General features: G+C 40.3%; 1 protein-coding gene across 1 annotated transcript in view; it reads left to right on the top strand.

The window, feature by feature from the left end:
• PLEKHH1 (pleckstrin homology, MyTH4 and FERM domain containing H1) overlaps positions 1-26,002 on the top strand; it is a 48,007-nt gene that overhangs the window by 15,529 nt on the left and 6,476 nt on the right. The window contains exons 6-24 of the mRNA XM_075030454.1: positions 1,351-2,360; positions 4,747-4,825; positions 5,454-5,542; positions 6,088-6,238; positions 7,156-7,295; positions 8,063-8,173; positions 9,686-9,772; positions 10,760-10,921; positions 11,883-11,963; positions 12,975-13,154; positions 13,287-13,395; positions 14,325-14,437; positions 15,122-15,298; positions 16,124-16,221; positions 18,780-18,957; positions 19,364-19,519; positions 22,127-22,227; positions 24,050-24,191; positions 25,110-25,252. Coding sequence (XP_074886555.1) covers positions 1,351-2,360; positions 4,747-4,825; positions 5,454-5,542; positions 6,088-6,238; positions 7,156-7,295; positions 8,063-8,173; positions 9,686-9,772; positions 10,760-10,921; positions 11,883-11,963; positions 12,975-13,154; positions 13,287-13,395; positions 14,325-14,437; positions 15,122-15,298; positions 16,124-16,221; positions 18,780-18,957; positions 19,364-19,519; positions 22,127-22,227; positions 24,050-24,191; positions 25,110-25,252 — 3,307 coding nt within the window. The remainder of the gene's footprint in view (positions 1-1,350; positions 2,361-4,746; positions 4,826-5,453; positions 5,543-6,087; positions 6,239-7,155; positions 7,296-8,062; positions 8,174-9,685; positions 9,773-10,759; positions 10,922-11,882; positions 11,964-12,974; positions 13,155-13,286; positions 13,396-14,324; positions 14,438-15,121; positions 15,299-16,123; positions 16,222-18,779; positions 18,958-19,363; positions 19,520-22,126; positions 22,228-24,049; positions 24,192-25,109; positions 25,253-26,002) is intronic.

The raw sequence follows: 26,002 nt of genomic DNA, 5'->3' as shown, positions 1-26,002 counted from the left end.
AGTTAAGCAATGCCTGTAGAGTTTGATGTTCAAGCAGCATTTTCAGCAGTAGGTGTGCAGTCACACTCACCCATATATATGCAGTTTCCAAAGCATCTTATGACTTGGTTCTTTTCAGTCAGGGAAGATATAAATGCCAAGGTCAATCAAAATCATAAAGTGAAGTAATGTCCTCTGCTGCTCCAAGTTTTCTCCACGCTTTCTCATACCCTAAAGCTGCTATTCAGCAGAACCTGTAGAACTGAGATAGTCTTTAAATCTAGTAATTATGGAAAGGAAGAAAGTAGAATAATTATAAAGTGTAGGTACTAAATAGACAAAGGACAATGGAGGCAATCTAGGATCTCTCTTTTATGTCATCTTCTAGTATAGCAGCTGAAGGGGCAGAGAAAAAATAAAGGAAGTTTTAACAGCAAAAACAAGTAAGTAACTTATAAAACTTGCTGACAAAAAGCACTGCTTGGTCATGTAGCACAAAAGGATAGCAAAAAGCTCTAGGGAAATTCTTGAAAAGAGAGTAACCTCACTAATTAGTGTGATGGTTAAGAAGGTCTCCATACATATGCTGGAAGCCTCATCTAGCCCCTAGGAATGGGAGGAACTACACCACCTTATTTGATAGTTTAAATCACTGTAGGCCCATTGAAGTCAGAAGTCATGCTACGTGGTGTTCTGGGACTTAGATGGTTTTTGTCAAAGTATTGTGTGGATAGGTGTACTTCCTTCTCATGGCTGTTTTAAGAGAAGAGACATAATTGCGGATAGGTAGGAGTAAAAAGTGCTATATTGTGAGTTAGGCTGAAAGCTTGCCTAGACCAGTATCCTGTCTGCTGGTTGGCTGTGGATGTTTCAGGAAAGAGTGTAGAAAATATTGCAAGTGGAGCTGTCCTTCTCTCTGTGTATCCTTCCAGCTTCTGCTTTCAGTGTTTTAGGAATTTCCTAGGCCAGAACTTCTGTCTAAACTGTTATTTGTACCACTGATAAATAACTTTTTCTGGTCTATCTTTTGGACACTACATCATTCTATTTCCTTTTTTGTCTGAAAAAAAAACCCTCTTCCTTCTGCTAATTCCAAACACTGCCTGATAATTTCATTAGGCATCCCTTAATTCTACTTCTGTAAGAAACAGCAATTATTCATTTCCTATTTATTTTTTCTGTACTATTCCCAGTTATAAATATATAGCGCTTCTGTTACAGCTGTGCCCAGCCATCTCCTTTCCATTCTATATAGTCCTAACCAGGCCAGGGTGCTATTGAAATACAACTGACATGAACAACTTATACTAGCAAGTAACATTTTAGATAGTAAAGCATTTGAATGCTCTAACCATATGTTCTCCATTGTAGATATGACCACCATTCCTCCCTTTGAATCTCTTTGGAGCTGTAATTCTCTGAAGGCCAGAGCACCACAGGCCTCTTTTGCTGAGAAGATAGACCAGAAATCTGTGCTTCTTGCACCAGGTTTCAGACAGCTGTGCCAAACAGGACCTACCAAATGTGTCCTCTCCGCAGCAAACATAGTCCTTGCCAATGACACCTTTTCTGAGGATGGAGAGGATAAATCTCTGGTTTCCCAGAGCACGCTGAAGCTCATGTCTGACCCATCAAGCTGGAATCTCTCCACAGAGAAAGATGTATTCCCAGCCGTAAGTTCTGAGCACAGGTTAGGGTGCTCTGATGCCACATCACTGGACCCCCCAGCTGAGGCCACAAGAATCCTTGAGGCTTTGACTTTCCAGTCGTCTTTGGAAGGAAACCATAGCACTGTGAGCACCTTGCAACAAGTGGCTTTGGACGGCACCCGCTTCTCTGATGATCTGAGTGCCAGGTTCCACTCCCACCGGCTGGACTCCTCTTCCTCAGCAGAACTAATGAGTGTGCTTGAGGGCCATCCCCAGACTGCTGAGCCACCCCTGGTTGTGTCAACATCAGCTGTTACAGCACATTCCTTCTGTCCAGGGAGGGAATGCGGCCTTGGCAGTAGTATGACCTTTCCAAAAATACGAACTCCCAATATGCCAAGAGACAGTATCCAACTAGCCAAGAGACATTACAGCCAACCACAGCCAGGGCCTAATTCTTTCGATCGTGTAGTGAGCTTAGAGGCTAGCACCTTCCAGCCCATAACAGACTCTCCAATCTGCCACGGGCAAGTGAAGGAGACAGACATTGATGATGATGGGGTACTGGAGACGATGGAGACAGAACGTGGCCCAGTGAGGGAAGAAGCTGGAGCATGTGAGGAACGCAACCACTTATCTGCAGGGCAAAGAGAAGCTGTGAGTTCTGAAGCTGGTGTACTTGACCCAGGAGGTAAACCTCCCACACCACCACTGCACAGATTCCCATCATGGGTAAGAAATGCAAGGACAACAGTCTGAGAAGTGCTGCTTATCTCTGAATAGTGCCCAGTAGTTAGGCTACAACAGCTCTTGGTCTCAAGCAATTGTTTCCTGTGGACATCGGTCATATTTCTGAAGCACCTAGTCTGACAGTTCCAGATCATGGGGCATGCTGGTTCCACTCAGAATTTTTTTCTTCTTTTCTCTTTATAAGAAAAAAAACTCATGGAAGTAAATAGTGCTCAAGAAACATAGGAATAAAAATGAAAGTCAGGAGGTGCTGCATTGTGGTTTATCCTTATGGGTCATCAAAAGTTAATCCTTAGTTCTGTTTTCATGTGATTAAGATAGAACAGTGAGTCAGAAATGCAAGTGAATGGACCAGACCAAATAGTTTCAGAGTCAGAAAAAGCTGTGAATAGATACACGGATTAGATCTCAGCATTCCTATCTCATGGTATACTTCTGCTCCCAGGAAAATTTTGTGAAAACCATCGGTAAAGTGAATATACCTGTCCAATTGCTTACTTCACATGAGAGAGAAGTTTGTTATTATTACTTTCAGTTACTTCTTAGTTCAGATGGTTAGATTGTTTGTTAATGTTGCAATCTAACTGAAACTTGGTGAAAATCAATGTAGTATCAAAAGAGATCATTTCATTATTTTCAGTTTGCTTTTTTAAAGGCATAGGCAGACAAGTGGTTTATTGAAGGTGCAAAGTCAAGCACTCAATCGTTAATGCTCATGTTTTATAATTTTTTTTCTATGAAAACTGCATGTTATTTGTGATCTTTGGCTGCATTCTTTATGATACCAATTTAAACCCTAGTATAAATCACAGCTGTTTTTCCAAAGAAATGTCTTTTCATTCAGTCCATAATATGGAACTGTGCTGCGGATGAAGCTGGATAGTGTAGTATAAGAAACTGCAGTTTTTAAGGTGTCTGCTTGATTTGCTCCAGAAGTCAGAAAAGTATAATGAGCAGTGTACTCACTTGGAAGAAGGGAAATATGTCTCAGAGATTGGCTACTATTCCTTTCTCTGATCTAGAGTTCCCATGTAAGATTCTTCTAGTCCCTTAAGCTAAATTTTTCACAGGTGATCATCAGCTCCACATACACCTTCTGAATGTCTAACTTGACTTTAGCAAGTAAATTTGATTGGTGAAGTGCTGAGCATTTCTCTTATGCAACTGTATTCAGTTGTTTTCATTACAAACGATGTTACGTGACGCTAAATTCTCAAGAAGTCAGGTCTTAGACATCTTGAAATGGGTACTCCAGAGACATTGGATACTTCAAAGAACCTATGTCTGAGTTCCTCTTCTGGAAAACAGTGATAGCACACATCAATGTACCTCCCAGGGTTTTTGTAAAATTTTTGTAAATTTTTTTATTAATGTTTATGAAGCATTGCAATATTATAGTTGGGAACACCACATGAAAAATTCATTATTTTGTTTTCAGACCAGAGTCAAGTAAGTGTATCCAAGTAGGGCAAATTTGAGCATATCAAGCACTAAAGCATGAATAGAATATTAAATAGCAGCTTAATCAGTGAGGGATGTCCATTATATGCCCTGAATAGAAAGTGTTGGGGAAAAAAAAATGCACATAGTATTTCATTAGAGACTAAATCACAATGCATATATGTACAGAAAATATTAATTCTGTCGTTTCTTTTTTTGGTGTGCTTGACTGTCCAGTCTTAGGCACTTGCATGTATATGTATTATGTGTATTATCTGATAGTGATTGGTTGTATGCTTTAAGGAGCAGCAAGAGGATTCCTAGCTTTGATTTTTATCCATTTTAGACTGGTTGATGTCTTAGTCATAACATTGCATTTAGTTACAGGTTTGGGTTCCCCCCTTGAAATTTTTATCAATTTGTGAAGCACTTGGAGATCCTTTGAACTGAAAGCTCCATATGTTGTTATAACTGAGACATAGGCTTACTGAGATCATTCCAGGCATTTCTTTCATTCCCTTATCAGAGAATGGGAATCCTTTGCAGGTGGTGCCTCAATAAATTGTCCTGTTTTAGGCCTGTTCTTGATTCATTTGAATGCATTGTTAATAAAGTGGAAAAACCAGCCTTTTCCAAGCTGTGATATAGTAATTTATTGGTAACTGCAAGTAGGTGTTCCGGTCTGTGGATATTATCTTTGTAGCATTTATAAGCCAAATCTGTTGTGATTCAGGGAATCACACTCAGATGCACATTTCCACTAATGGTCGTTCATGCAACATCTGGTAGAACAGAGCAATCTTTCTTAGAGGGCCCCTCCTTCCTGCCCAAAGGTGTGATTGTGATGTGATTCTGTGACATGAGCATTTCTTTTTGCAGGAATTGTGTTTTTGTTTGACCATTGCTGTTCATGGTATTATTGTTCCAGGAGAGTCGAATCTATGCTGTGGCCAAGTCTGGCATGAGGTTGTCTGAAGTGGCCATGGTGAATGATACTTCCAGCTGCTGTAAGTTCTAGACAAGATTCATGCTTAGAGGGAGTTTATAGTGACAGTGTGGGACCTGAGCTTCTGGCTGTTCACATTTCTTCATTTCCTTGGTTGTTTCCGACGTAGATTTGATTTTGCAGATAGCCACGATAAAGGAAGGAAGGGTGGAGGATACCTCTGATTTCAGGGATGGTTGGTGCTGGGCTGTTTGAGCCCCTACATTTAGTGACATCTTTGGGGACTCCATTATCTCCTTCATCACTTTCACTGACATTCTTCTGCCTCTGCATGTCCATGGCCTGCTTCTAGTCTTGCGATTCACCATTACCTTCCCCTGTTATGGCTTTTACCTGTTTGGACATGGTGCACCAGGTTGCTATTGTACCATGGGGAGCACAGGGTGGGTAAGATGTCTTACAGGCTAAATGAAGGGAGCATTGCAGCTGTCTATGGGAGTTATATGTAATTAATAACATATCCCCTGGCCTTTCTGAGGCCAAACTGTCCAGGATGGTAGTCCTCCATTATTTGAAGTTCCAAGAAGCTACCTAAGTTCTTACACGCATACATGTACCTCTCCATTAAAACCTTCTCCTTTTCACCAGTTTGTATTATTTGTTCTCTTGCTCTCTCTGAATTTTCCCAGTTTCCAATTTCTCGTGTTCAACTTCTGGGCCATTTACCTGTCTCATCTACAGAAATGTCACAGTGCCAGTCTACACTACGCTGAAGGGGGTAAGGAGTTACCTCACTTTTCCTGTTATGAAAAGCATGGTCCAGGGCTGCTAGTAATTTGAGAGAGGAGGGGATGAAGCTGTGCAGTGAAGGAAAGAAAATTAGAGAATGCCAGGAAGTACTGGATACCAAAAGAATGCAGGAGTAGCAGATGATAAATGTATTTAGAAATACAGAACATTGGAGCAAGTTTTGGTCCAGGAAGCTGCAGTGTGCACTATGAGGCTGTAGAAACCCAAGGGCGATAGTGGGTGTAGCCTAGAGAATGAAATGGAAGAGGGCTTTTCAGAGCTTATGGAGAAGCACAGGGCTTGTGGAACAGTAGGAGGTTGTAACCAGAGGACACCCAAACAGATCAGACTAGAGAGTCCAGCTTGGAAGGTCTCGGATTAGAAAGGGAGGAAATGAGTAGTCCTGGGCACAGTAGTGGGCAAGGCAGTGTGAAAATGAAGGGCCTGCATTGATTGTTCTGTCTCCTTACTAAGCAGGGACTGTCCTGGGGAAACTCTTCCCTCACATGCTGACCATACAGATCTGTTTTCCAGAAAGCCACACAGATCAGCAACGTGCCTTTCTTAGATGAGTCTTCAGGCTCTGATGATGACTGTGGCTCCCATGCTAGCTTTAGGACTTCTACTGCTGGATCTGAGAACAGGAAAGCTAGCATGCCAGGCAGCCCTCGTGCAGTGAAGAGAGGTAAGGCAGGAGTATTGCTACTGGGAAGCATGAACTCTGTCCTCACTGGTGGGGCAAGATGTCCTGAACAGCATCATCAGTGACAGGCAAATGCTCAGCCTTGGTGATGCTAATAAGGAGTTCTTCCAGAATGTGTGCAGACACCAACAGCTACTCAACAGAAACCTGTCCTCTCAGATGGCTTTTTACTGCTGGTAGATTTCCATCCAGGCAACTGCTAAGCTAAGATTGTGGGAAGGATTGATCTCCCAAATTCATCTCGTATCCAGTGAAGCCATCCATACCTTTTCTGTGACTTCTGCTTGTAAGCAAGCTAGTACTGACACATTCAAGAAAATGTTTTTTGTCTCTGTCACTGGCTGATAATTTTTTGACCAGTAAGCAAACCTTTCCTATCTTTAAGAGGCATCAGGTAATTTGGGTAATTTCTTGACTGCTAGGAAGGTTAAACTGGATCCTTGAGTGGAATGCATTGACTGATTGTGCAGTGCCATGGACCAGTAGTGGAAGATTCACAGAAAGTAAAACCCGATTGCTGGTTAGGGAGCCTTTTCTTTACTTTGAATGAGAGGAGCTTGAGGCTTTATAATGGATGTTTCCAAGCTGAAAACAGCATGTCTGTGCCTTAGATAACAAGTCTGATTTTTTTTTTTAAATATTATTTTAATCTCTGTTTATTCAGCAACAAATTTATTTCACTGTTGGTATCCAAAATTTACTCTCACTACTTGTCTTCCTAGGGAAAAAAAAAAAAGAAGTTTGGTTAGTGGAGTTTGAGTTTCCAAAGTCTGATCTGATTTGTTCTTCTTGAACAAAAAAGCCTTAATAGTGAACTCAGAAACTTTTTCAGAGTGTGCAATATTCAGTGCATGCTTCTGTCTAGCCATGATTCTCATTCTTTCCTTTATTTCGAACAGGTGTATCTATGTCCTCACTGAGCTCCGAGAGTGACTATGCCATTCCTCCTGATGCCTACTCCTTGGATGGTGACTATTCAGAACCAGAACATAAGCTACAGCGAACATCATCTTATTCCACTGATGGTGGAATCTGCACTGTAAGTCTTGCTGCCTCACGGTTGTGAAGGGATGCAAACAGAGCCTTGGCCTTGAAAGTGAAAAAGCGTAACTACAATATATTGAGTTATCTTCTGCAAAGAGATGCTCTAACAGACTGGGCTGTTGGTCCAGCTGGTTTGTATCAAAAGAGACTATCTGATGCTTTAGAAGGTGGTGCAATTTCTGTTACGTGGTTAGATAAAAGTATAAGCACCAAGGGCTATGTTCGTTCCTGATGACCTGTACTGGTTTCCTGTACTTGTATTCTACTTTAATGATGGCCTTACGCTTTTGTGACAAAAAAGTTTGGAAATTCAGAGGAAGGAGGGAGAAAGGATAGAATATTTTGGCCTAGGGAAAAACACTTAAACATGGGCAGCATTAAATTCAGTACTCTTGAAAGCAAGAGATCAAGCAGATAAGGAACAGGAGTCTAATCATGGCTTAGAGCCAGCCTTCACTTTTATTTGGAGAATCACTGCTATGGTAGGAAGACAAGTTTTCAGTGCATCAAACAATCAGTGAAATGATCTTCAGATGCATTCTTTACTAAAACAATGCAATGTGGTATTTGCAGCTACACAGATAGTCTAGGACTCTCTCCAAGTTGAGCAGAGACCTTGGATGGCTGCTACTCACATCAGGCAGAGTAAAGCGGAAAATGATGGAGATGCAGCAAATGTCTGAGCTTGATTTCAGTACTCTTTCATTTGTATTTTGAGAGGTGCAAGATAACCTCCTCTCCCCTTTGCTTTTTGCCCTCTAGGAACCCATGGAGAAATCAGGTTACTTGCTGAAAATGGGCAGCCAGGTGAAGATGTGGAAGAGACGATGGTTTGTTCTAAGAAACAGACAAATCACGTACTACAAGTCTCCGGTGAGTCACTGGGATACATTTACTCCTGTGTGGAGGCACAGGGGAAGGCTGTCTGCAGAACCAGTTCCAGGCAAGCAGAGTGGGCAGCCACGGGCAAGCTTCCCCCAAAATGTCCTACCAAAGAGCTTTGTGTCTGACCCACAGGTTCAACCGTGGGTCTCTGCTTAGGCAGGGAAGCTCCTTGTGGTAGCAGTTTCCAGGAGATGAAAGGTTGTTCACAAGGACAGAAGCTTGATGCCTACTGGTTAACTTCGTACACATGATGAAAAGTAGAAGGCATACCATGGCCCAGCTTTGGTCATGTTTAAGATGAAAATAAAGGAAAAATAAATTACAATACCAGGAGGGCACAGATACATACTCATCAGTCAGTATATGGGGCTCTGAGCAAAACTACGATTTTCAGGGGAAAGCAAGCTGGATTCTTTCATTTTGCACCCTCCTACATGGACATGGAAGTATTAGAAAACTAGGGTAAAATTGAAAATAAGCTTTCATGCAAAATCCTGTCTTACAATGACCAATGAAACAATATTGAGAGCGCATGTTTGTGCATTCAAAGCTTTCCAAATATTTTTTTATAACTCACACTGTTTCAAATGAAGTTACGCTATTTCAAAAATTCTAGTGGTATGCACTCAAAATTTGTATATACAATAAAATATTGTTGGCCTTGGTTATTCTGCTGTACTTAGCTACATTACAGAGAATTATATTTAGGGATATTCACCTTCCATATTTTTTCCTTCTGGACACAGCAATTTCCTCCATACCTGCATAATTACACAGTATTTCTGTGTATATACACATCTTTGCTTACAAGTCAGGAATATTGAGAAGATTTGTTTTCAATTTTTTTGTTTTTTCAGTTGTCATATTCTGACAAGATAAAAATATACCTTAGGGCACAATGCATCTTTATTTCTGATACTAGGTTTATCCATCAGAATTCACAAGCAAATTATACATATATATTATATACATACATATAAAAAATAATTTCATAAATATGCAGAACTTAGACTGTTGGTTGGAAGGGACTTCTGGAAGACCCTAGTCCAACTGATACGTTGAAGACAGACTGTCACCAGACACTCGTGGCTTTGTCTAGCTGAATCTTGAAAAATTCCAAAGGTGGAAATTCAGCCACTATCTGGGTACCTGTTTGGTGTTGTATTGCCTTCCCAGTGAGAAAGGATTGGTTGTTTGGGTTTTTTGGTTTTTGTTTATTGTGGGTTTTTTTTTCCCTAATGTCCAATCTGAACTTTGTAAGACCATACTTGTTGCCATTACCCTTGTTATATTGTCTGCCACTACTGAGGAGACTTTTGCTTCATCATTGTAATGGGATCACGCTGTCTCACGTTCAGCCTGGCAACCGTCAGCTGTCCTTTCCAGTTCATGAATGCAGACTCCAACCTGCGCATGCATATTATGCTGTATTTAAGTACTCCAAGACCCATCTGAGTTTCTTTTTCCTACTGAAAAAGTTGCTTGCTTTTCTTTCCTCAGAGTGACGTTATCCGCAAACCACAAGGGCAGATGGAACTGAATTCTTCGTGCCAAATTGTCAGAGGTGAAGGGTCCCAAACATTCCAGGTAAGCGTTGCTTTTTCATCCTGCAGATAACCACACACTCAGTGGCTGGGTGAGAGAGCACTTACCTCAGGCTGAGTGGTACTGTATGTCTCAATTGATGTGAGCTAACTTTATCTGTCCCCTGCGTTTCCTGGCACAATCCAGGCAGTTAGTTTAATAAATAATGGGGAAAGACCTAAACTGTAACCCAAATACAGCTTTTTGAGATTGAAAGTGATTCTCCTTTATTTTTGTTTTGTTTTACACCATAGCACTTTCCTTTTTGCAGTTAGGACTGAGAGCTTGAAATTTGTGGGGAAAATTGATTCCTACAACAATTAAAACCTGATAGTACCTAGGATCTCCTCTTTCTGAAACACTCTTCTCACAAGATCTCTATCCTGACTTTACACATCTGGAGGGTCTGAAGAAACATCTGAAGTGTTGGATTCCTATTAGAATCCAACTTCTGAAATATTATAAATTAGCCCATTGCAGGGTTCAGTTTTAAGTCATTATTGTTAGAGGACTTGATTATAAAGGTGGCATTAAAGTTTCTCTCATACTCTGAAAGGCACGTGGCCTGACCTGTTAGCTACCTTCTGCCCTTACGGAACTGAAGTTGCTAAGGCTTAATGCTATTAAATTCATAGCACCTTTCCTCTCACAGTCACAAGCTATTGAAGGCAGAATGCCAAGAAAAAAAACACATTTATGTAGTAACCTTTAAAAAGAAAAATTAGCAGCAGCACTGAGAAACAAGAAACTATGTGAGAGGACACAAAGCCACAATACCTAACAGAAACAGCAGAGAGCTCATGAGAATTTGATTCATCTGAGTTTCAGTTCTTTTACTTGGGCTTTGAGGGTTAGCACCTTTTTTCTTACCTCCAAAAAATCCCTCCTGAACCACCCCCAAAAAATCTGTATGAGATAATGAAACTCAGCAGCTGAAGAAAAGATTTGTAGGCATGCAGATTTATACTTCTGCACTCCTTTTCCTTCCAGCTCGTGACAGAAAAGAGAACCTACTTCCTGACAGCAGACTCTCCCAACATCCTGGAGGAATGGATTCATGTCCTACAGAGTATCCTGAGAGTGCAAGTGACTGGTCCTGTTGGTGTTCCTCACAGTGATGCTAAACCTACTGTGAAAGGTTGGCTCACCAAGGTAGAATACTATTTCTTACTTTATTCAGTTTAGCTTAGTATTGACTGTGTACCAGCTTCTTGGTTTGCACAGTAAATGTCAGCAAGAAATTAGTATTTTAGTACTGCCTAGAAGAGTGGGGAAAGAAAGAAAAGTAGCAGTAGATCTCTGTATTTGAGAGGAACATTTGTATAAATGATAAGGAATGGGACAAACAGGCCTACTGAGAGATACTAACTTTATCAAATAGTAAGTTATAACAACTGTCTAGCTTATGTATGCTTTTCTTCAACGGAATTCACAGCATGTCATAGTAAAAGAAAAAACAATAGGAAATGCTGTTAAATGTCACACTTAATTGATCTTAACTTGGTGATATAGGAGAATTTCACAGAAATGGCTTGTATGGTTCTAGGTTAGCATTTATTTTCATCGTAACAGACTGCAGGTGCATTAGTGCAATGTACAATGGCTGAAAATTCTTATGCTTTATGCCATTTCCATAGATCAGTTTTGCATAGCAAGTTACTATGAAATTTTTAATATAATTCTGGTCAGCTTCTACAGATGGCTAAAGACAACCTGCATCCAAAGTTTGTTTATCTGCAATAGGAAACAGCTCCCTAGACTACATGTTGACCGGTCTTTTCCTGCTGAGATTAGATGATTTGTTTTTATAATCTTAAAAACTTTATTCTTAATATCGTATTTCAGGATAAAGAAATGATGGCTTGTTATGAATGAGTAAAATACTTAACAAAACCTTAGACCCATTTCCATAAGCACTGGTGTCCCATCTACTTAGGTGGGATGTACTTTTCTGCTTTTGGAAGTGGTGCTCTGTATGTTTCGAGAGGAGCTCCAGTTAGCATAGAACTGCAAGATTTTAAGGGAGAGTTGAATTGAAAGTTGAAATCCTAGAAAATCGTTCCAGCAAGAAAACACTGTTGATGTTAAAAACATGTATTTGCCCTCCTTACAGGTCAAGCATGGTCACTCTAAGCTGGTCTGGTGTGCACTGATTGGAAAAACTTTCTACTACTATCGAAATCATGAAGATAAGGTAATTCCTTTTCCCCTTTTGTTCCTGAACCCTCCTTTCCCATTTCTCATGAAGCTTTCTTTTCTTTTACTGCTTCTGTGTCTCATGCTTCAAGCTCTTCCTTGGTTATGCTTCTCCTCTTCTAACAGCATCCGCTCCACAAAAAGAATCAGTATTTTCTCTGGGTTTTTTTTGTTGGTTTTTTTTTTTAAAGAGCTAAAATGACAAAAGGCTTAAAAGGCGAGTGACTCTCTTTCTCAGTTCACTGTATATCTTGTTTCTCTCTTTCTCCATTTGGTCCTGTGAAGCCTTTAGAGCAGACTTTTATACAGCAGCTGATATATTCTGCATACTGTCACAAAAATAAGTAGCAACAACAATATGGGAAGAGGGAGGTAATTTAATCAGCGTAACGTGTTTCCATTTCTGGAAGCTTGGCCCAATGGTCCATTACTTTGTCTTGGTGATGTTGAAACCAAGTTTCAGAATATGAAGTAATCTTGTGACTCATACTTGGGATTGACCTCCAGAGTTAGCACAGCAGATATCCTCTGTTTGTCTGAATCTACCCATTTATGTAATTTTAAAAGCACTTATTTTCCAGTAGCAAGTAGAAAGTCTGACCAGGCTTGGAAAACAGTGGCTTAAGATACTGAGCAACTGACCATCAGAAAACACATCCTGCCTTGCAGAACCAATGAAGTAAACACAACTGACAAGTGTAATGGGAAGAAAACAGTACCTTATGGGAAAGACCATCTTTTTATTTGCATATTCTCATGCTGACCTGTAGATGGTCTCCCAAGAAAAATAATAAAAGTAGTAACACAGTTTGTAAGTACTTTAGTTGATGAAAGAGAAAAGATTCTATAGAAATGCAAGATTATATAATTACATTAGTTAGTGATTTATAGTTTATTCCTTACATTTTACAGAACTGCTACTGTTTTGACCTGGGTTTTCTTTCCCAGTGTTCCCTGTCCATAGTGGGAGATTAGCTACACTTCTATAACTTGCTTCCCCTCCTTATAGTGTCCCCTAGGGCATCTGCCTATCCGTGAGTCCAAAGTGGAAGAAGTAGACCGTTCCTGTGACTCTGATGAAGATTATGAAGCCACTGGTGGAGGACTTCTTTCATCCCACTGTACGTTGGTGATTCACCCACAGGACCAGAGTCCCACATACTTACTTATTCGCACCAAACAGGAGAAGGTATAAAAGGCAGTCTTTTTGGAGAACAAGAGTCTTTTTTGGTATCAGTGAACAAATGGGGCACACAGACTGAACCTGTTGGTAGAAAACAAGGTCTGAACTGACCCATAGTGTTCTCACTCTTATGCCTAGAATACCTGGCTGTACCATCTGACCGTTGCAGCTGGTAGCAGTAATGCCAAAGTGGGCACATCATATGAACAACTCATTGGAAAACTATTGGACGCAGAGGGAGACCCTAGTAAGTAGAAACCACAAACTCTTTTCCATGGTAGCAAAGCATAAGGAAGGGTAATTTCAATTCCCAGTTTTAATCCAGCCAAAGATGAGGGAAGGGGATTCTCAGTAGAACAGCATACAATATAGTGTCCTTCTCCCCTAGTTCCTCATTAACATCTCCAGAGATGATACAGGCATTGTAGTGAAACTGGACAAGTCCATCACATTGTTATATCACTTATCAAAGTACCTGAAATGTCTGTAACACTAATTCAAATTAAATTAAAGAACTGGAGCTTTAATTTTTCTTGTTATTGTTGGTCCTGATTTTCCTTTCCTGGGAATCTTGACCATACAGACGCATGCTCTCACCTCTAAATAATCACACACACTTGCCTTCACATCTTTTCCTCTGTCTGCCTGTATAAACCCTCACACATACATCCATGCTCATCTGTTCCTCCTCATCTTTCATACTTGCTCATTCATGTATTTTTATGCACCATGTTCTCAAATGTGTATTAACATATGCATTCGTACTTAATGCTCTTTTCCTGCACACTCACATATTCCTATATGTGAACCTTGCTTACTGTTGAATAGTGACTTGCACTAACAAAGACCCCCATCGCAGGCGGCTGCCCTGGCAGTTTGTGTCTTTTGTTTGCACCCACAACTGAGCAGTTTCTCACCAGAATCCAGCTGATGAGAAGCTCTGACATAGCAGGATTGAGGATGGCAATACTTCTTTCTGCTGATGGCTAATGCTGCTGGTGACTCCTTGTTCATGGCAGGCTTTGCAGAAATCAGTGAAGCGGCACCAAAGATATATGTGGCCTAGTGCAGTGCTGCTGCCTCGGAAGCTTTGCCATTTCAGTAAGGTTCCTTTTCAACATGGACAATGTTATCTTTTTTCTGACACTGTATGGTTTTGCCCATCTGCTACCTCAGATTCTCCTCTGTGGAAACATCCTATGTTGTGCTACAGTAAAGATGGGTTGCATGCATCCCTCACCACCCTGCCATCAGAGGCTCTACAGACTGAAGCTCTGAAACTTTTTAAGGTATTTAAAGGGACATTGCATGGTTTTCAGTTATTTTGCTCTTTTGTTGGGGCAACAACAGTGTTTGGTCATGTGGTTTGTCACAACCTGTACTGTCACCATTGGTTGCCTTAGACAGGCCCGCTGGGTCATTTAATTACAAAAGGATAGTTGGATATTAGGTGTCATTCTCTCTCTGGAAGTTTAACTTTTCCTTGTAGGGAATCTGGATTTAGGAGCAATGTCCCTCACAGGCTTTACACTTCAAAGTTAGCCTTGTCTTCCTCTTCCTCTCTAATAGTTGGATTGAAGGAACAGAAACAATTTACTGGCAAACTCAGTTGTCAGTAAGACCAATGGTGAAGCCATTGGAGATTTGATTCTTGCACTCTACAAGTGTAAGATCAGCAGTAAGCCTGGACAGTCTTAGTAAGGTAAAGCACAGGCATGGAAGGCAGGAAGCACATTTTCCCCTCAATTCTCTTGCTGACTTGTGAGCTCCTCAGGCTGGGGGAGGTTGAGTGAATTTCGCAGTTGTCACAACAAAAGAGGGATAGGAATTAAGTATTTATTCTCCTCCCTCCTCTCAAGGTTATTTAGAAGAATTCATTTATTGTCTGTAACACACCTGGGGAAACTGGCCTGGGAAGTACCAGGGAAGAGTCACTGTAGTCATGGCATTGACTAACTTCCAGTCTTTTACAGTCCTGTCAGCTGTTCATCAATGTCCCTGTGGAGGCACCCTCTATTGATTACCACGTGTCACTTGCCCAGACAGCACTGCAGGTCTGCTTGACACATACTGAGCTGCAGAATGAAATTTATTGTCAGCTTGTTAAACAGACCAGCTGCCGACAACCCCAGAACCAGTCAGTCATTCAGGTCAGTTCCTCTTTTGTCACATCCCCTCTGCAAATACTTTCTATTTAATTCCATGTTTTTAATAATTAGCAATGGGACCAGTTCTCATAAAATTGTGCAAATGCTAAAGGCATGGTGGAGGAAAGAGTGTCTCGGCACTGATGTGCAAAGGAAAACATTGAGAATGTAACTGCTTGCAAAATAATTTTTAGTTTGAATTTAACCATTCACCAGTTGCAAATGGTCTATTCAGACCATATTCGGAATCAAAATTCACAGCTCATGTTGGCTAGCTATAATTGTCACATGGTATTAATTTTGTTTTCCATTTTAGTTAATCAACAGCATGCAAATAATTAATATTACTATTAGGCATAACATCTGATTTTTGCACTATAATTACTGGGTGAATCAAATGAATAAGTTACAGCATGAATGTACATACTTGATTATATTCCCAGCTCAAATGAGAAAATAAAATCTGGTTGAAGAATAATGGTTCTAATTGGAAACAAAATTCCCCAGTGTATTCTTTGTTATGATTTTCAGTTACAAATAGGAAAAAGTATTAAGTCTTAATCACTTACTTAGGTCTGGTTACACTAGTCAAGATTTTCAAAAGTGACCAGTCATTTAGAACACATCTTCTTAGACTCCAGGTTGAGCTATTGAAGAACAGTCTGTCTTCTGACCATCACTTTCCTTTGAAGGATCTTGAACTACATGTCTAAAAATGGTCACTCCCAAAAGCACTAGTCACCATCCAACATTTTGGTTGCAGTATTCTATGAAAGACAACAGGCAGGAAGTACAGAACAAGAATGATGTCCAGTTTTATGTTCACAGTGCTGGCAACTCCTGGCTTTGTGTGCTCCTCTATTCCTGCCTCAACATCACTTCCTCTGGTACATCAAACAGCACTTGCAGCGACATGCAGACCCAAGGTAAAGACTGCAACAGCTTTTTCTTCTGTTAAGCTGACTGCCTTTTGCATCCACTGCCAATAAAGATGGAAGCAATTTTGTAACTCACACTTGAAAGAAGAGGTTGAGGGAGTGGACAGAAGGTTCCCAATGGTATCAAGATGTCCCCCCTTCAGTCATTCACATTAGTCACTTATATTAAGCTAGTTCACAAAACAGAGTGACCTATACTAGCAAAAGAACTCCTTGCAGATATAACTGGAGCTACAGAGGGAATTTTTTTGCCAGTGGAGCTACTTTCTTTTATTGATAGAAAGTCACACCAAAGTAATTATTTACAAAGAATTATTAGAATTTTAGGTGATTACATTCTGCTGTCAGGTTAGCAGGCATACCGACAGAACAAAGGTGAGGCAGAGAACATCTCAAGGAACCATAAAAACTTAAGAAAAACTAACAAACCTGAAATATGCTAGTACTGTTTTCTGTTACCTCTTTGGTGTGTAACACTTTCCCTTATAAGAAAACAATGCAAGATCTACTGTAACGGCAATAAGTTGTTCTCCAGTGTTCATGCTGTGCTTTTTGTTTGTTTTCATGGTGATCTGGTCTTCAGCATATCTCACTGTCCTTGGGGGGAGGTCACAGCTAGAGATGTCTAGTTGTCTGTTGCAACAATATACTGTTGCTAAGATGTAAGTAGAACAGTGGCTTCATTTCAAACAAATATTCACATTCAAATACTCAGCCTAAGTCTGCTTTGGAACTCAAGCTAAAAGTCTCCTGGTATTGCAAAGGAACTCTGTGTACTCCTCCTATCAAGTTTGGTTTTTTTATTTTCTTACATGCTGCCTCACATTTGCTATTTCTTCTCAGAAGCAAAAATACAGATATCGGGCACTACTCGATGTTCAGGCTCTCTCTTCATTGGCTAAGGCAACATGCTAGGGATCTTCTGGCTAGTACTAGAAACCATCTCTTCAAACATATGCATTATCAGCTCCCAAACTGGCCCATCCAACTCAGTAGGGAGCTGCTCTACTGTTAGGGACTGTTGAATTTCATAAGGATGTGTTGGGCTCTGTGAAACTGTTTTAATCCATCAGTTTCAAGCACTACTATGCTGACTGTTTGCCAGGTTCTTAGCCTAAAAGTACCTTTATCAACAAATAAACTTTAAGCAGAAGCAAAGAGGAAATGTATTGATACAATCCAGCTATGAAACAATTATTAGGGCTAGAAAAAAACATACAGAAGTTACAGCAAACTGTGCTTATATTCATCTGTAGTTTAGGTTAGATTTAGAGCAGTTGCTAAATGGGACTGAGCTTAGCTCCTTCTGCCTAGCTTTAGGAATACTTATGTCTCTTTAGATGGAGTGGATACGGCTGTTTCTTGACCAGTTAAATAGACATGCTTTCCCTGTTTCATACAGCAAACAAGACACTAGAATGTTTACACTGCATAATGCATATGGTCTAGATTTCCACTAAATCTTCGTTCCAGGTATTGTTTTTCATGAAAGGTGACCTTAGAGTGTATATCCAATCTCTAAGAGAGGAAGAAAAGTGGGGCACAGTTCTAGGTTAGAAGATGCAGGACTTGGGATCATTTGGAAGCCAGACACAACAACTTCTCCTTGAAGCAAGATTCCCTATTTGAAAATTGTTCAAATGCATTACAGGGGAGGTGAGCAATATATTGCTACAGTGAAAAGCCAGAGCTCCTGACTTCCATGTTGCTTGCAGGGATTTAACTGGAGATTTAATCAGGTACTGAGCTCCTGAAGGCATCTTGAATGGAATTAGTTTCCCCTGCAAAGTGATAGCACAGTTATAAATCCGTATAAATCCTTCAATTTCAGAACTTATTCAGTACACGCATTCTTAACATTTTTGCAAAAGGTGTAACTGACTGTTCCTGCCTGGCTTTAGAAACACTTACATCCTTTTGGTGCTGTTCAGTGGAGCACTCTCTTCAGTAGACAGTAAACTGATATTAGTAACTGTCCTATACTGTATTGAACTACCAGCAAATCTGAGCCTGCTTTGAATCTCTGTCGGGTCTCTTGATTGGCAGATAGGGTTAATACATGGAAACTTAGAATTTGTATAACCATGTAAGTTGATAAACACAATTTACATAATCCTGTGAGACTAATGCATTACAACTTACTATTAATACTTATCAGGACTTGACATGATAGTTACTAAATTCTGCTGGCATGACAGCGAGTTTGAGGGTGAACTATTCTTGGTTTAATGGATACTATGATGGCAACAGGGTACAGAAGAGGATATTCCTATACTACGTTCAGTCCATCTAGGAGCAGGGAATGGTCTTGCACTTCCCAGAGAGTCCATTGTCTACCTTAATTTTACAGATTCTTGGAGCTCAGGTTTGTGTTGTAGCTTTTCACTTGCGCTGTTAGTCTGTTGAGATGAACTACAGTATCTGCACAGAGATGTATCTTTGCTTGAGCAAAAGCCTGAGGGAGGAATGCTTTGTCATGGCATGGGAAATGGAATAGGACTGGCATTTGAAGTATGTTTGTGACTTACCTCCATCTCTTTTCCCAGGAGTGAAATAGGGAAGTATGCCATCTACTGCCAGAGATCAGTAGACCGCACTGTGCAGACTGGCGAGCGGGAAGCCAAGCCCTCCCGGATGGAGATTGTGTCCATCCTGCTGAGAAATCCCTACCACCACTCGCTCCCCTTCAGCATCCCAGTGCACTTCGTGAACGGAACCTACCAGGTGAGCCACCACAGCTCCCTTTCTTCTGGGCACTAGAGGACTGCACCATAAATCTGCCTCTTTTGTGTGAGGGGGTTGCACCATGGTGTTTATACGTATCAGATATTAGGAGGTAGACACTATTTCTCCTCCTTGCCATTTTTCCTAAGAAAATGAAAGGAATCCAGCCCTAGCACTACAGGTCTTAAGAAGAAAAGGTAGCTGGGGAAAAGGGAGAGATGTCATAGGTGTCTCGGTATGAGGAGGAATGCAGTGTGAAAGGGAGACAATATGCAAGTGCTGATACTGGAGCTGGCAGTCAGTCCTGAGACATCAATCTGTAGGAAACCAGGCTTCATTAGTTGTAATACCCATCAATGTCATGTTTCTTGAAAGTTATCCTCAATTAACTCCTTTTTCATTGCAGGTTGTAGGTTTTGATGGTTCCTCAACAGTTGATGAATTCATCCAGCGACTGAACCAGGAGACAGGAATGAGGAAGCCATCCCATGTAGGATTTTCTCTGTTCACAGATGATCCTTCTGGGAGGAATTTAGAACATTGTCTGCAGGGCAACATGAAGGTATCTTTTTCCCTCTGTTATATTCAGTATACATCTTTGAAGAGCTGTTAAATGGCTAATAAATTTTTCTTAAAGCTTCAAGATCAAATACACTTGGGCATTGTCTATCTAGATTAGTATTCAGAGATGAGATATTAATTCATGCACTTGGGTCACAACAACCCCATGCAATGCTGTAGGCTTGGAGAACAGTGACTGGAAAGCTGCCTGGCAGAAAAGGACCTGGGGGTGCTGGTCAATGGCTGAATATGAGCCAGCAGTGTGTCCAGGTGGCCAAGAAGGCCAACAGCATCCTGGCCTGTATCAGAAATAGTGTGGCCAGCAGGACTAGGGACGTGATCATCCCCCTGTACTCAGCTCTGTTGAGGCTGCACCTCAAATACTGTGTTCAGTTTTGGGCCCCTCACTACAAGAAGGATGTTCAGGTGCTGGAGCATGTCCAAAGAAGAGCAGCAAAGCTAGTGAAAGGTCTAGAGCACAAGTCTTATGAGGAGCAGCTGAGGGAACTGGGGTTGTTCAGCCTGGAGAAAAGGAGGCCGAGGGGAGACCTTATCGCTCTCTACAACTACCTGAAAGGAGGTTGTAGTGAGGTGGGTGTCGGTCTCTTCTCCCAAGTAACAAGCGATAGGATGAGAGGAAACTGACTCAAATTGCACCAGGGGAGGTTTAGATTGGATATTGGGAAAAATTCCTTCACCAAAAGAGTTGTCAAGCACTAGAACAGGCTGCCCAGGGAAGTGGTGGAGTCACCATCCCTGGAGGTACTTAAAAGATGTGTAGATGTGGCACTTAGGGACTTTTCCAACCTAAATGATTCTATTATTCTCTGATTAGCTCGGTCTACTCTGAGATACTAGTTAAGACAAAGCACATTCTGTTTTAGAAGGTGATAAATTGGTCAATTTTTAAAGTCTTTAACTCAGATTTTAGCATCTATTACATTCTAATTTATCTTGACTACAAAATTAAAACATGACTGAGCTAGCTAGCGTGATCAGATATCACAACTAACATCAAATGTGACAGTCCTAATTGAGACAAATTTATACTAGGCTGTGAGTCTCTTGGCATGTCTATATAAATCCCATCTATCGGATTATGAAGCATCTCTCCTTGCTATCTCCAGATAACTTAGGCTTTCATTGTTGATGAGAGTGTACTTAGGGGAGAAAGCTCTACTGAGTATGCCTTCACTTTAAAAAGAGAGGAGTGCCTCAGATCAAGGGAAAAGGAAAGCAGATAAAGTATTAACATCTGTGTCTTTCATATGGAGATTTTTACCCATGCTGCAGCTGGATGACTGCCTTAAGTGAGCAGGCTAGCAGCCATGAATGAGACACATCAGATTTTGGTACAAATCTGGGAGAATAATTTGTTGTACAGCATTGATAGAGGAATAGTGGTAGTGGCAACTTTGAAGAGGCCCTGGTACCTGTAAGGAACATAAATGTTCAGTTTTACACAGCATAAAATGTCACATTGGGCAACAGAGGGAGAAGATACCAATAACTTTAAATTAGATGGTTTGAAGAGGAAACTACCACAGACAGTGCCAAATTACATACTTCGCTTTCATGGCCTGATACAGATCAGGTAATCTGGAGCTTTGCTGGTAATTGAACCACCGTTTGGAGAGATGAGATATTAAATGAAGGAGCTTGAGACAATCAAAGGCATCACTTTTACTGGTTATTAACTGGTTATTATTCACTTGTTAAGGCAACCTCAATAGCTTCTTAAGAGAGGATTAGGATATCTGATTATGTATTTCATGTGGCTTCTTATGTTCACATTCCTTTTTATTGAGATGCTATCAAAAGAGAAGCAGGGGCCTTTATTAGACCACTTGTAAAAGAACTGGAATAACCAAGAGGAGCTGAGTGGAACCAAAGAAATTAACCATGCTATTACTAAAATATGTCTGAGTTACAAAGTTGGAATCTAGGACCAAACATTCCCAAAGTTTGGACATTCACATCCAAGAGTTTGGTTTAGCCACGCATGTAGCTAGCTGCTATTCAGAGGATACGTTAGTGCTTTAGTTTGGCTCAGGAGGGCATTTCTGAAGCAAACCTACCAATCATTCCTATTAACCATGCTTTGATTCACTTTAAGGAGCAACCTTAGAGAGCATGAAATGGATTCTTTTTACATGAAACATGAACTGGAAGATGTGTTCCAACATAGTAGTGAGCTTTCAGGCCATTTGATTAGAGTAAAGCTTAGTCCAAGGAAAACCCTTTGAAACTCATATAGTGTGGGCATAGAGTCTTAGGAACAGGTGTTTCACTGTGCAGATCTGCTCCTCCTGGGCTTTGCTACTTGCTAACATAGACATAGCCAAAGAGTTGCTACTAGACCACAATGTGCTTATACATGTCCCCCTGCAGAGTAGAGCTCGAGTTTTCAGTTGGAACGCTGTAATTTTTACATACTGTGTAATAGAAAAAGGAATTGTTATGTTGCTTTTGGCTGTGTTTATGCTGATCCAGTCTGTTTCTTTATCTTCTGTGTTCCACACGACTTTTTTCACTTATTTTCCCCTAAAGACTTGACTATACTTTTCACCTTAGTTTGTCTCTCCTCTCTCTATGATATTTTTTAAAGATCTGTGATGTCATTTCTAAATGGGAACAAGCCTTAAAAGAACTGCATCCTGGGAAATATGAAGGTGGCACAAGAATTGTGAAGTTGACCTATAAGAACAGGTACTGTGCTTTGTTGGTTGGCCTAACTACTGCTGTTAATTAAACATTTCTAGACTACGTATATCTCTGTAGCTGTCCAGTAATTTATAGTACTGTTAGAGCCAAAACTATTTTAGCTGAGATGCGTTCAAATCCTACATGAGATGTGATTACTTTTGTGTGTGGTACACGTGTAAAAGAGAGTATATGGCCTAGAGGTAAAACCCGAAACACTTTGCAATAGCAGAATAGACTTAAAATGAATTAAGAACTAGCTGTAGCACAATAAGACATACTTGGCACAATTTCATTTGCCTAGATCCTAAAACATAATTAAATAATGCATGTTAGGTGAGAGGAAGAGAGATCTGAGGGAAAAATCACCAGTGAAAATGAGTATGCTGAAACTTGCAATTAAGTGAAGAATCACAAAGATGAAAAAGATACAAGAACAATGTTCTAAATAGCATGAGCTGTAGAAGAGACATGTAGTAGCAGTGCCCAGACTTTATAAAGAAATGTTAAAAGTTAGATGAGGAGAGATGGTAGAGAAAGGAAGTATGAGAGAAAGATCTAAACCAAAAATTGGAACAAGTTCATAATTTATAATACAGACAGGAATTCTGAATTACAGTGAATAGAGAGCTGTGTATGAGAACAATGGCTTTCTGCATGTGAATTCTCTTTGCAGGCGAAACAAAGGCACCCCAAAACTGAAAAGAGACAAAGTTCTATATTGAATGTATGAAGATTTTGTTGACTGTAATGGTGGAAACAGATTTCTGTCAACTTTGTTAGTTGGTATAACAGAGGTGAAAGCAGAAGTTAGCGCTTTTGACCCAGAAGGCAGTATTTGTTTCAGGAGTGAAACTTTGCAGTATTATTTTGTTGGACTGGAATGTGCCTACACTGGACAGCAAGGATGTTTTGATAAGGTCTTTCCAAGGTTGGGCTGTTCTAACACCAAGGACTCTGATAAGACATCTGTAAGGTCAATATGGTCCTAATGGCATTGTTAATCTTACGTGACATGAAAATAAACAAACTGATCCACTGGAATGAATATCTTGTGTAGTATTGTGGAATACATAGTCATAGATGCAGCTTTAAATTAATATTTGAATTGGATGGTGTTGGCTCCAAATAGGCATGCATGAGGAATGGTTCTGGGAAGCATTCCTCACATTGGTGTCTTCAACCCCCATTAGTCATCTTGCTATGCCAGGTCAAAGAAATTGCAAGTGTGAAGGGAATAAATAGTAGTAGGAAGCTTTGATTTACAAGAATGCTTCTTCAATTTTTTAAATTAAGCCTGCTGGTTTGGTCTCTTATTTCCTGCTGAAGCAAACTGAAGACTTTTTTAATAACAGTATCAGTGTAAGTGGTTAAAACAAAGCTAGCAAAAATAACAAGTCTACAAGGCTGACATGTAAAAGTTTATAAATGTAGAGCAGAGGTAGTTCTGTATTCTATGATAAGCAGAGAAGGACATATCTTAAATATTGCCTGTCTGTGCTTGATGGGGATGGATCGACACTGATTTACCTGTGTTTAATAAGGCTTCACTGTCTTGAAGTGGTTGGCTTACAGAATTCAAATGGCTTCCAAAGCTAGAAAGCATGTTTTGAACCTCCTTGCCCAAATTTTGTTCATAAGGGAAGCACCTCAGCTTCAAAGTCTCTGTCCAGTACCCCCACAACACACAAAGTTCACTTTGGAGAAGGAGAAAAAAACCAAACAACCAAAAAACCAAAAAACCCACTTTTACACCTTGACTAAAGTTCCCATCTCTACTTTCAGTTCACGGTATCTTTTTACCTTCACAATCTTCTCTACTTTTTAGGCTATATTTTCGGAGCCAGGCCAAAGGTGAGACAGACCGGGAGCGGTTGCTACTGGCCTTCCAAGTCAGCAATGAAATAGCCAATGGAAGGTTTCCCGTTAATAAGGAATTAGCTCTGGAAATGGTGGCTCTGATGGCTCAGGTGAGTATGGCTATGAGCAGAAATCCTCCCTTTTGTGCTCCAGAGACTTCAGCTGTACACTAAATATCTTTGACTAAGCAGCTATCTTTTACATCAAAAGTGTTTTTTCTTATCAAACATACAGTCTGAGATGTACCGTGCCAAACACACTGTACCACCATACATATGTTGTTAGAACACTTTTTGCTGTAGGGAAATTTGCTATAGGAGTGTCTCTCCTTTCCTTCTGAAGAAAAACAGTCCAGTGAGGCTGGACTATCCCCAGAACTGCTCCAATTAGTGCCTTAGTAGAGATATGGAAATAGTACCACTACTAGAATCCCATTAATAGTAAAAACTTTCCCTGTTGCACTGCCAATAGATTCTTACTCAGGAAGATCATCTCCGTTATTCCTCCTCCCAGGAAGAAGATCTTCCATTAGACTTCCAGGCTTGCATTTAGCATTTTATCACATAAAACACACAGTATGGGTTGTCAGCATAATAAGCAGGATAATAGTTTCTTACTGAGCTGAAACTGATTGTTGCATTTGTTAAAGTAACGTGAACTGAGATGAAGAAGCTGGGGACATTGTCCAAACTATTTACGAATACACTGTTGTTTTAATTGGCCAATTGAAAATAAACCCCAAAAGCTTAGCAGTTATGTAGAAGTGTCTCCCTACAACGAGTAGCTGGCCAGGATCTTGTTTCGCTTTCTTAGATCAGGAAAGAATTCTTTGGCAGTCATGTCCTCAGTGGTTGCTCTGTTGTATACATTTACTATGGTAAATGCTGTAGACAAAATTCCCCAGCCTAATGGTGTCTTTTTGCATGACTAATAAACACAGTAGTTATTGGTATAGGAATTCAAGGAATGTTCTACTGCACTAAAACCCCCATAGTTCTATTGTGCTATAAACTGTAATGTTGTCTTAGGTGGAATATGGGGATTTGGATCGACCAGGATCTTCAAGTCCTGGGGGAACATCACAATCGAAAATGCAGCATCTTCTCCACCAGGTCTTAGATAAATTCTACCCCAAACGCTACAAGCAAAATATTACTCCTGAACAGCTCAGGTAAATTGTTTGTTCTTCTATACTTTGCACTGAAAACAAATTTTACTTGCAAAACTCTGTCTTTATATTTAAGAACTTTCAAGAAACCCTGTTAAGATTATTTGATGTAGAAACTTAAACAAAACACAAGTGTCAGGAAAAGGTTCCTTTAAAAGAAAACAGCAGTTAACTAATATAAAAAGAGCCAAATCACCAACTAATTTTCCCCTAGACAAGAAGTTTAAGTCTTTCACTTCCAAATTATGCATCTCGGTTCCAACAAACTCTAACCTAAGCCTAAGATGAATTCTGTTTCTGAATTTTTGTTTTACCCTCCCCTGAAGTGTCAATTGAATCCAGATGCCTAACATTTGCAACGAGCCATAAAGCCAGCATGTATGAGCTGCTTCAGGCCATGCAGTAATTCTGGTAGGACATATTTTGGCAGGGCTTTTTGATGTTCTGACTTGGAAATTCTTACACACAATGCAGAGATCTCAAGTATTTAAGTACAGAATTCAGATGCTGCCTTGGATCTCAGCTCTAACTGTTTTAAAGAGAGAATGGTCATCTTCCAGATCCAAAGCTACTTAGGGATGCAGTGGTGGAACTAAGATGACTGCAACCTATTGGAAGCAAATTCCATCTGCATGTAGTAAGATAGCTGCCAAACCATCCCTAGTGAGCCAAATCAAGAGTGAGTTAATATATATTGCCACTCCATATAGAGCATACTACAGACAAGTTAAGATGAAGGTGAGAGTATAATTG

This window comes from Buteo buteo, chromosome 6 (genome assembly GCF_964188355.1).
Source record: "Buteo buteo chromosome 6, bButBut1.hap1.1, whole genome shotgun sequence".
In the NCBI taxonomy this organism is placed as follows: domain Eukaryota; kingdom Metazoa; phylum Chordata; class Aves; order Accipitriformes; family Accipitridae; genus Buteo; species Buteo buteo.
Note: the sequence above shows the minus strand (reverse complement) of the source record. Positions and strands in the feature narration are given on the sequence as shown.